Source organism: Mizuhopecten yessoensis, unplaced genomic scaffold (assembly GCF_002113885.1).
Source record: "Mizuhopecten yessoensis strain PY_sf001 unplaced genomic scaffold, ASM211388v2 scaffold7055, whole genome shotgun sequence".
Taxonomy (NCBI): domain Eukaryota; kingdom Metazoa; phylum Mollusca; class Bivalvia; order Pectinida; family Pectinidae; genus Mizuhopecten; species Mizuhopecten yessoensis.
The window spans coordinates 90,045-101,710 of NW_018406858.1; the positions used below are offsets into that span (position 1 = coordinate 90,045).

Below are 11,666 nucleotides of genomic sequence, written 5' to 3' on the forward strand. Positions count from 1 at the left end.
TGGCAGACAATTACGGACAGCCTTGTAAGTATTATATTCTATGGATGGTATCTAGTATACAACACCTCACTCAGTGGCAGACAATTACGGACAGCTCTGTAAGTATTATATTCTATGAATGATTTCTAGTATACAACACCTCACTCAGTGGCAGACAATTATGGACAGCCCTGTAAGGATTAGATTCTATGTAAGATATCTAGTATACAACACCTCACTCAGTGGCAGACAATTATGGACAGCCCTGTAAGTATTATATTCTATGTATGATATCTAGTATACAACACCTTACTCAGTGGCAGACAATTACGGACAGCCTTGTAAGTTTTATATTCTATGTATGATTTCTAGTATACAACACCTCACACAGTGGCAGACAATTACGCTCAGCCTTGTAAGTATAATAGTCTTTGTATTATTTCTAGTATATAACACCTTACTCAGTGGCAGACAATTACGGACAGCTCTGTAAGTATTATATTCTATGTATGATTTCTAGTATACAACACCTCACACAGTGGCAGACAATTACGCTCAGCCTTGTAAGTATAATAGTCTTTGTATTATTTCTAGTATATAACACCTTACTCAGTGGCAGACAATTACGGACAGCTCTGTAAGCATTATATTCTATGTATGATTTCTAGTATACAACACCTCACACAGTGGCAGACAATTACGCTCAGCCTTGTAAGTATAATAGTCTTTGTATTATTTCTAGTATATAACACCTTACTCAGTGGCAGACAATTACGGACAGCTCTGTAAGTATTTTATTCTATGTATGATTTCTAGTATACAACACCTCACTCAGTGGCAGACAATTAACGACAGCCCTGTAAGTCTTATATTCTATGTATGATATCTAGTATACAACACCTCACTCAGTGGCAGACAATTACGGACAGCTCTGTAAGTATTTTATTCTATGTATGATTTCTAGTATACAACACCTCACTCAGTGGCAGACAATTACGGACAGTTCTGTAAGGATTTTATTCTATGTATGATTTCAAGTATACAACACCTCGCTCAATGGCAGACAATTACGGACAGCTCTGTAAGTCTTTTATTCTATGTATGATTTCAAGTATACAACACCTCGCTCAATGGCAGACAATTACGGACCGCTCTGTAAGTATTTTATTCTATGTATGATTTCAAGTATACAACACCTCGCTCAATGGCAGACAATTACGGACAGCTCTGTAAGTATTTTATTCTATGTATGATTTCAAGTATACAACACCTCACTCAGTGGCAGACAATAACGGACAGCCCTGTAAGTATTATATTCTATGTATGATATCTAGTATTCAACACCTCACTGAGTGGTAGACAATTATGGACAGCCCTGTAAGTAGTATATTCTATGTATATGATATCTAGTATCCAACACCTCATTCAGTGGCAGACAATTGTGATGTTGGTAAGTCAACACATCACACAGCATCAGATAAACATGTTTCTAGTGTACGACATACCACGTAGTAAGTTCCGATCATAAGTCTTACAAATAACAAAATACAATACGGTTTACGATGACATTATGTCTATGAAACAACAAATACCAATCGGTGAGTGATACAGTAACTAATGATATGTCTATTACATACAAACACAAATTCAATCATTTATCCTGTACACAAACATTGCATTGCAACCGATTATGATAACAAACAAAAGTCCCCCAGTGGGTGATACTTTACAACCATTACGCCAAGAGTTGAATAACACATCACTTTATAAGTTATAACTAATGAATTTCTAGTAAACAACAAAACACCAACCGGTGCGTGATTACCATATGTTGATTGCACAGCCTCAACCCAACCAGCAATGACCATATATAATGGTTACCAACGCCACATCAACCAGCAATGACCTTGAAGCTAGTACACAAAACCACACCAAACGGGTATGAAGATATATCTGGTAAACAACACAACACCAACCAGCAATGACCATATCTCTAGTATATATCACCACACCAACCAGTAATGACCATACCTCTAGTTCATAACGCCACTCAAACCAGTAATGACCATATCTCTAGTACACAACACCACACAAACCAGAACTGCCCATATCTCTAGTATACAACACTATACCAACCAGTACTGACCATATCTCTAGTAGATATTACCACACGAAATTGTTATGACCATATCTCTAGTATACAACACAACACCAACTTGGAATGACCATATATCTAGTACATAATGCCAGTCCAACCAGTTATGATCATATATCTAGTATACATCACCACACTAACCAGTAATGACCATATCTCTAGTATACATGTACATCACCACACTAACCAGTAATGACCATATCTCTTGTACACGACACCACACCATCCAGTTATTAATACATATCAATGCAACATTCAGTGTGTTAAGTTGATAATGTGCCTCAAATTGAGTAAATCTTTCCGGACTTTATAACCGTCTATATATTAAATATTTTGTCTTCACAGCATCCTCCTTCAGGATCGAACAACATGAGTAACCAGACCAACTGCAAAGTGTGTCTGGGTCTTGGAGAGGTCCGTTACAATGCACTATTTTCGGTATTGAGATGGACGTAAGTGTTTGTAATGCTTTAACTGTGTTTGCTTCACTTAAAATTATCAAAGCGTTAATGGATAACAGGAGTTATTATTAGCATTAGGAATGCATTAAAATGATCGGATATACCGAGTTGTGAGGTAGGAACTCAACACAGTAGTAGAACGTTTTGTTTACAACATTTAAGAATGCTATCAAAACTTAGCGAAACTACCAAACAGTTTCCAATAATGAATAGATATATTCACGTAAGTAATGATTGTTTAACAATAATTCACTAAATATTCTGAATGTCATTAGAACTGTCAATTATTTAACTAATGACGATATCTTCTATCAACAGGGCAGCCATCTTCAGTCTGCCCGCAGGCTTCATTATCGATAGAATAGGTAACAGCCGTAAGTAAATCAAGTACCTGTATATTGTGAAAAGTTTACTCGGTTTAAATTATAAAATGTATGAGATTGTTTCCAAAAGTAACAGATTGGGCTCGGAAACCAAAATATATTTACTTCCATATATGTGTATTAACCTACATGTACATGTCTTTGTTATATCAAATTAAGCACATTGAAACATATATATCTGAGACCTAATTTTGCATTGATAGTAAAGCTTTATTCAGATGTAATTGTTTGGAGTATCTCTGTTTATACGTGCAGCCATTGTCAAAGCTTCAGCAAGGGGCAATAGCTAAATATTACCGTGTTTTTAGCATCAATTCTAAAGAAATTTGAGTAAATAACTTAACATTAACATATAACTATCATGTCTAAACATGACGTTTCAGTTTCGTAATCATCTCGTCAAGTTAATAAGACAAACTAAAGGAGCAAACATAAGACAATGGCAAATAATTGAGAGTTCGAACAATACTTCCTGGAAAGTACTTGTCGAGGTATATCCATTGCTATGCTTTACTTCTCTGGGCTTGATTATTCTAGGTTCTGCAATTCTTCTGAGCCTAATGCCGTTGCTTGGGTCAGTCCTTTTCGCAATTGGAGCTATGCCACATGGTCCGACTACTCTATCCATGTACCTATTGATGGTTGCTGGGCGGGGCATACTGGCCGTTGGGGATGGGACACTTAGAGGTAGATGTTTATACCTAGTGTGCGCAAAATATATATTTGAATTGTTTGCTAAATTCTGATGAAATATCTTATCTAAAATTACCATTAAAGGCATTTTTGACAACAACATGTACATTTACTTGTATCAATTAAAAGTTTAAAATGAATACAATGACACGAAGACACAGAACATAACTCATTAAAATTAGTTTGGCTCATGCCGCTTATAATAATGTTATAACGTGTATTCGACATCAAATACACCATTTTAAGGCATATACATTTCTGTTTTTAAATACATGCGACCCTTTCTTTAGTACTTCAGGCCAGAGTGGTTGCCCATTGTTTCCCAGGAGCAACTCTTGTACCCGTGGCGTTTGGTACAGTCGGACTTGTGGGACAAAGTTTAGGTTATTGTGTAACACCTATCATAGCGGCAGCAGTTGGGTTACGCGTCTCTATATGGTTAGGTAGGAACTAAAAAAACTTAAGTATATAATTGCTAAATCGTAATGACTAGATCTTGCATGCCATTATCCCTGTGATATATTTGATTTTATATATGTCTTAAAGATTTCCCTCATGGTTGTCATTGATTGGGTGCCCATGAAATAAATTGGTATTTTTTTGACGGTATTCATGTAATGATGCAATAACTGAAGGTCTCACGAGAGAATACATTAGGCAATTCATAATGTTTTGTAGCAACGCTCACATTCCAGAAGCATGTGCGTTTTCACTCTCGAATTTGCTGGGGGTTTGTGATGTCGTATTTCATTGAAGGACATGCTTGACATTTTTATATAGGTACAGTTGCCTGTGGATTTAGTTTTATGTGCGCAGTTGGTCTCGTACTGCTTCTTCAAGAGCAGAAACCCTTGGAAGCAGATGATTATGAAAAAAACACAATTCCAGTGAGTTGCATTTTTAACACAATCGCTTGACGCTATTCTATAATAAAGAAATAAGCTGATGGTTTTCTTGTTTGGGTAATTGAAATATCAAAAATCAAAAAAAATCATTTTGTGTTTTAGACACTTAAAGACATACATACCCTGCCGACGATTTTTTGGCTGTTTATATTGACAATGGCGTGTATCCAGGTTCCTTGGATCTGCAAACAAACCAATTTACCGTAAGTATCCGTATTTTTCGCTAAAATGATTTTCTCTTTCAATTTTTGTATCTCTAGAATCTCATACAATAAAATCATGAGCGGAGCTACCGTCATTAAGTTTTATTCTATTGTTGTAGAGACTTTTTAGAGTTACGGTATGGCATGACAGTAACAGAGGCAGGCTACATTGCCGGCGTCCCTTCTTTCGTTATGTTGTCAACTCCTGTCGTATCTATATTTCTGGTAAGTGCTTCTGGCTCCATCCTTGTACATGTTTCTAAGAAACCAGGATGCAACAAAGATCACTAAAACATCCTTGTTCTACTGTCGCTTCAATATATGGCTTTGCAATTGAACACTGAATGACATGTGTACATACTGGCAAACAGTAGAAATAATACATAGTTATATTATAAGAATTTGTTTAACAGAAGTATATCGACTGCCATGGAGTTGTTCTCACGGCAGCCTTGATATGGATGACGTCTCTTTATGTTTTATTGGGATTCTGTCCAGCCATCCCCCCCATAATCCTTGCCATAGCAGATGGAATAGGTTACACTATATATTCGGTAAGTTTGTATATCGGTGTATTGTGTCGGTGGGGGTGTTAAAATTAGGGATGCTTTTCTGTCATGTTACTGAGTGACATTAAGTATAATGCATTACTCTGTTGAATACTTTAGATGATAATGTGGCAGCTCCTAGTCGTTATCAGTCCCGCAGCCTTTGTTGGGACTCTTGGTGGTATTTTCTATTTAGTGAGACACCTAACAACAGCGCTCATCTTACTTGCCGCTGGATATATACTGCAGAAACCTGAACAGTACGTATTATTAACGTTATCAGATCGAATCTGTCCATATAAAAAGAACAGATGTTCGTGATTTATCAACAACTCAACAATATGATAAAAATGTAAATATCAACAAATACTTATTCAATTTCGGATATCATAAGGGCAAAACTAATATTTTGGATTTCTCGATTCAGTCACTTTACAAATAAGTAGTTCGTACGGTGAAGTAAAACTAACTGTATGCTCAACGTTTGATCACGTATGTCATACTGTTGTACATGTACGATTTTTTTTTTAACACGATTACCTATTTATCCTTCTTATAGGACTGATGTGAAAGGCGCTCTGAACTCTTACAAGCATTTCTTCTTGATGTTGATATTGATGGCGTCCTCCAGCGTGGTCTTGGTTGTGATGATGAATGTTCTGGATTTCCGAGTGGTACGTTTGCATATGTCATCATGAAATATTGGATTCTGAAGTTAACAAATACTGTTTCTTATCTAAGTAAGATATACATTATATCTATTTCAATTTAAATCTTAAATAGTGTTTTGATGGTTTGTATTCTTTTAGGCCTGTGCTTTCAACTCAAGGATAGGCAGGTGGAGGAAATCCAATATGGAATCAACAGAACTATTGTCTGGGATTCAGTTACCGACCACGTATACAGAAACAATGGACCACACCTCAAACTGACCATAAGAAGAAGAGATGTTAGCTGAACTATTTTAATTAACTTGTTTAAAAATTGTTGTACAATAAATAAAGTGTATGCATAAAGATATACCGGTCAGTGTTGTATTGCATGCGCCACTATCTGCATAGATAGACAGGGAATTTGAAATCTTTTTTGTATTACCTGTAACATTATCTATGTGGACAAGAATATACACGTTATTGTTGTATTATATGTGATACAGTATGTGTTGATAGGCATGGATATACAGGTTATGGTTATGTTACATTTCACATAGTCGGTCTTGATTGACACTGATATATAAAGGTTACCCAAAAAGTGGTGATTTGTTATCATGTTTATCTAAGTGAGTTAATTTTCCAATTATATATTTTCCAATTTGAATATCAACTAACGAGAATTAGATTAATATGAATACCAACTATCATGAGATTTGGGACCTTTTTCTTCCACAAATTTCAGATATTATATCTAGAAAACCAGATGTTTCTATTAGGAATACATTATTCCTTTTTCTGATCGGGGAACAATAAGCATGAACTATGAATTCAAAATGAAAGTAGACCTCGCAAAACATTGTAACTTAACGTCATACTGATATATCGACCAATACAATAAATTCAAGAATGTTATCAACTTTTGTTTAGTAACTCCTAGTAGGTTTATTCAATGAGTCGGGAGTGAGGAAACGTATATTGGTTAATTAAGAAATACACGTTATTTAGGAAATAACCCTGTTGTATTTTTGAGATTTGCGGTGGTATATCGTGATTATACTGGTGCCAATTGGGCTTTCCTCGCGACGCGGAATGGAGCCAGTAAAAAGGATATTTGTGACCGTTAAAACATGGATATTGATCGGGATAAAGCACGTGTCTGCAGTTCTTTATGTTTCTCCACTTGACAGCAAGCAACGTTACCAGACTATACCATGAAAATGTCCACCTTAGGATTATACCGTTTGTGACGTCGCTTAATTATAACCCTTTGGTTAGATTGCTGTAGTAACGCTATTATTCCTGTCTTATGCAGTTAACAGTTCGACATGTTTCTTTTGTGTGGTTTTCTTTTGTTCATTTGGATTCTTTTTAAGTCTGAAAACTATGAAAATAAACAAGCTACAAACAATGCTGCAAGTAAAGTAAGGATTCCACTGATATTTTTTGACATTGGCAAGCAGCCTATTGTTTTAAAGGATAACTATTTGAACAACAATCGAAATGTTATGCAGTCAATAGTGCTCTGATTCGTTTGGACCATTGAGTTATTATATGCATGGCATGTTGTTTTATTAATATTAATTGGAAAACCCGTATATTCAGTTCCTTATAGAGTCCATCTGCGCTTGACTTAAAACCAAATCAAACCAGAGTTTCTGACATCATTTTCCATGAGCTCATCATACTATAGGAGAAGTATAGGTACATGTAGTAAGTGCCTGAATTCAGCGGCTGCAAAGTCCTCATACAGCACTGCTTGTATTAAATGATTTTGCATCCATAGTAAATATATTGTAAAGAAAGCTTAGGTTAGCGCATTCTAACGAGATGTGATAATGATAGTACTACTAGTTAAAATATAAAACGTATTGGTTGATGTTAAGTACATAGGAATATAAAATAATGACCCGGAATCTAATTTAATGAAAGATGATTAATAATCTTTTTTTAAACACCTTACCTATTTTGATATTGGCCTTTATATTTTGAGACAATAAGACTATCACTGCTGAAAGATGTAAAGTAAGCCGATTATAATTTTGTAAAACTTTGGATTTGAATTTATATAAAAAGAAAAGTTGCATTATTTTCTCTATCAATAAATACAATTACATATTGAACCAAAATACGTGTGTAAAACTCCCAAGCGTAAATAAACCATTATAGTGGAACTTTTGTNCCTCCCACTGTATGTAACGTCGTTACTTCTACCGCTCATTCCAAGAGACCATCATACCTACATTACCTCAAACCTTAATATGGAATGCAAAAAGCATGACTGTATGAGTTTTTGTTTTTGTTTCAAGTGAATAAACCATATTTGCAATGACTGTACGACACCGTAATAGGCATCAAACCATGGTAATATCCACCCAATCATTATATACATATATTTAAGAGGAGGAGTGGTGGGGTCGTCGTTCTCTCGGCAGTGGTTTACTCACAGGATGATTAAGCTATACGTGGTGGTCTGAAAGCACTGCATAATCCACACACATGATTACCATGTTGTTTAAAATGATGATTCTGATATATACTGATGAAGTAGTGAATTTTGTTTTAAAACTCCCAAGTGTAAATAAACCATTATAGTGGAACTTTAATTGATTTTTTATTTTAGATCCACGATCAAAAATGCAATAATAAGGCGTAAAGGGTTATATCTGAGAAAAGCACAATCACTGAATTATAATGAAGAAAAACGATTATCTTCGAGAAATGTCAATGCTTTGCAGCGAATAACTACTTAAATAGAATGTCACTTTTAAGTGTTTGTTTTACTTCCTTACAGTGATTTTTTATATGGATAAAGTGCTGCTTTAAGTCAAACACCAGTTCCTGGGGAGAGAGGCTACATGTTTATGTTTGTACTCCATCCGTCCGTCCTTCCGTCCGACCTTTTGTTCTTCCGTTCATCCTTTTGTTCTACACAGGTGTACGTGGTGTGTATTACTGGTGAGCGTTTATAGCTCCAAATGTAATCCTGCCTTTGTTGCTTATCTCTAAATATGATAGTACACATATTGCGACTAAGATGGCCGACAGTGACGGTCACACGACAGATCTGCTCCCAAGTAATCAAGCAAATGTACTAAATTCTGACCAAAGTTCCTATACTGAGCGGAACGAAGTCAACATGTGTAGTCAACACAGTGACCAAGAAGGTTTAGAAGGGAATTCTGCCCCTGAATGTGGAATTAGAAGTGGATCCCGGAATTATGACAATTCCGGTCAAGGTACTGTGAACGGTACTCCCCATATAGATGACTTTCACACACTATCCCAGCCCATCAGTCCGGTACCTAACCAGCAATTTATTGAAAAGCTTGATAATGAACTGTTCCACCTTTCTAAAGATGACTATATATCCAAAATGTTGGAAATAGCGGGACAAAACGAAAGTTTAACGACTTGGTATCGCCAAACATTATTACAAAGAGCGGAAACAATTTCATCGTTACCAAAAGGGAAACTGGCCCTCAGAAAAACAACGAATAAAAGTTCAAGTTCTTTCAAATATGCAAAAGACTGTTTTATCATCCAGTCCTTTATTTATGGTGATAATTCGGAGATCGACGAAGTATTTAGTAAAGGTCGTCATGAGGCCCCAGAAGGAAACCAGAGTCAAAAGGAAATTGTTTTGGGGACCCCCCTTCAACAAACGTTAACCAAAAGTGTACAAGATAATCAGCCACGTAACTCGGACAATGTACAAGAAATGTCATCTAATAACATGACAATTGTTCCGCTAACGTGTTCTGTGCACTTGGTAGTGGAACGTCTCCAAGAAGTAGAAAAGACTCTTACAGACAGAGTGTTAGCCGAGAAACGTATGATAAATGATCTCGAACACATTTAAGCGGACAACACCCGTCGGTGTGGTATCATATCAGAGTTACAACGAACAGTCATCGGTGCAACAAAATCAGTCGGTATTCGAACATACGCGAATGTAACTGATCCGACATTGTCACCCCGAATACCCCAGGACTCCCCCGTAAACACCCCCAGGACCGTGAGTGATAATCCGCAGAACATCGATATCGATATACCTGCCGTCCAGAATGTTAGCGTGCCAAATCAAACGGAGCAAACGCACGGGTCACCTATTGAACTGAACTATAGTACACGGCGTACGAGTAACAGTACTAGGGACAGTAACGATGACAAGCGTAATCCCAAAAATAACGAGACGTCGCCTAAAATAACGGAAACTCGTATCACCAAGAGTAAATCCATATTTTATTGGAGTAAAGCGACGTAGGACGTCCAGATACTACATCAGTGGTATATCAAAGGAATCCACACGTAGAAGAATTGCGAACTTTATTCAAAATGAAGGTATTAAAGTGACAAACTTTATTCTCTTAGAAAAAAGAGGAGATACGTATTTTGCCAAAATAAATGTACAAGAGATGAATTCCGAGTCTCTACTCGTACCAGATTTTTGGCCCGATGACGTGGTTTGTCGTTCATCGGTGAACCGTAATGAATGGAAACAGCAATGTGAATAACAAAATAAAAAGCATTGATCTGAAAACAGAAACATCGCAATAGATCAACGCAGTTCAGGATTCGATACACGTTCTTACCGAAAACCGGCGTCACGTCGTCCTGATTACAGACAAGAAGACGATAACGAGTACCGTTCTTACAACGACAGCGCGGCGGACGACTGGGAGGATAATAATTCAGACAACTACGACCAATATAATTGAAATAGAGATTCCAGAGATTATTGGTCCAACGATCAATAAAAATCCAAAGAAGTAAAACCGCTTATACCAACAATGTGTAACATTACATTTTATTTCGTGTGTTTCTGCTCACCATGAACCTGACGCTTTTGACTTGGAATGCTAGAGGAATTTCCTCATCAGCAGCATGTATTGCACATCATCTGTTGTCTATGCCAGAATATCAAAGTGACATTGTCATTCTTACCGAGGCAAATATCTGTGCGACTAATGTAGATATTTTAGATAAAATTCACAATCGATACTACGGAATCCCGAGAACGAGAAATGACGTAAGCCTTGAATTATTACGTCACAAAGTTGTAGCTTTGATAAAGAAAAAAACCTATTCTATAGCGTTTCTATCATGCATAATGTCAGCAATGATAGACTAATCGCAATAAAGATACATATTTATAATACTGAAATGATCATCATATTAGGCGTGTGTATGCCACGTGACAGTAATTTACAGGATTACGATCTATTACTTCAACAACTGCGCGACGCATATGTTTATTATTTGCTGTCAGGTGAAGTGATTCTCTGTGGCGACTTTAATTCAAGGATTAATGAAAACCCTCAGTACCCTGTGTCAAAACACAAATCTACAGCACTTAAGAAGGTAATCATGGACCTTAATTTAGTTCCATTAAACTGTCTTAGTAGCTGTCGAGGCTACAGATACACGTTTATTCCCTGTCAGACGATGCTGGACTATATATTCACCGACAAAACGTTTGCCTACAACTCTGCTAATTATTGTGAAATATTCACTACCTCAGAAACGGACATATCGTCCGATCATATCCCGATCATTTGCACATTTAACATGCCGATAAAGCGAGATCATTCAAGTAGAACACCACTGTCGGACGACTTTCGAGCCTTGAACAAAGCCTCTGTCAACGACCTGATTAATTATCAATTAGTGCCTACAATCCCCCCCC

At 36.6% G+C, this 11,666-nt stretch overlaps 1 protein-coding gene across 3 annotated transcripts in view; it reads left to right on the plus strand.

Moving 5' to 3' along the window:
- LOC110453015 overlaps positions 1–6,345 on the plus strand; it is a 9,445-nt gene extending 3,100 nt beyond the window's left edge. Inside the window, exons 2-12 of one of the 3 annotated variants that reach the window (XM_021501818.1) lie at positions 2,480–2,586; positions 2,914–2,969; positions 3,516–3,665; positions 3,962–4,114; positions 4,452–4,558; positions 4,679–4,779; positions 4,899–5,004; positions 5,193–5,333; positions 5,448–5,587; positions 5,887–6,001; positions 6,137–6,345. In XM_021501818.1, coding sequence (XP_021357493.1) covers positions 2,480–2,586; positions 2,914–2,969; positions 3,516–3,665; positions 3,962–4,114; positions 4,452–4,558; positions 4,679–4,779; positions 4,899–5,004; positions 5,193–5,333; positions 5,448–5,587; positions 5,887–6,001; positions 6,137–6,259 — 1,299 coding nt within the window. In that variant the 3' untranslated portion in view covers positions 6,260–6,345. The remainder of the gene's footprint in view (positions 1–2,479; positions 2,587–2,913; positions 2,970–3,515; positions 3,666–3,961; positions 4,115–4,451; positions 4,559–4,678; positions 4,780–4,898; positions 5,005–5,192; positions 5,334–5,447; positions 5,588–5,886; positions 6,002–6,136) is intronic. The other 2 variants (XM_021501819.1, XM_021501820.1) reach the window with 2 other exon arrangements.
- The last annotated feature ends 5,321 nt before the right edge of the window (positions 6,346–11,666 follow it).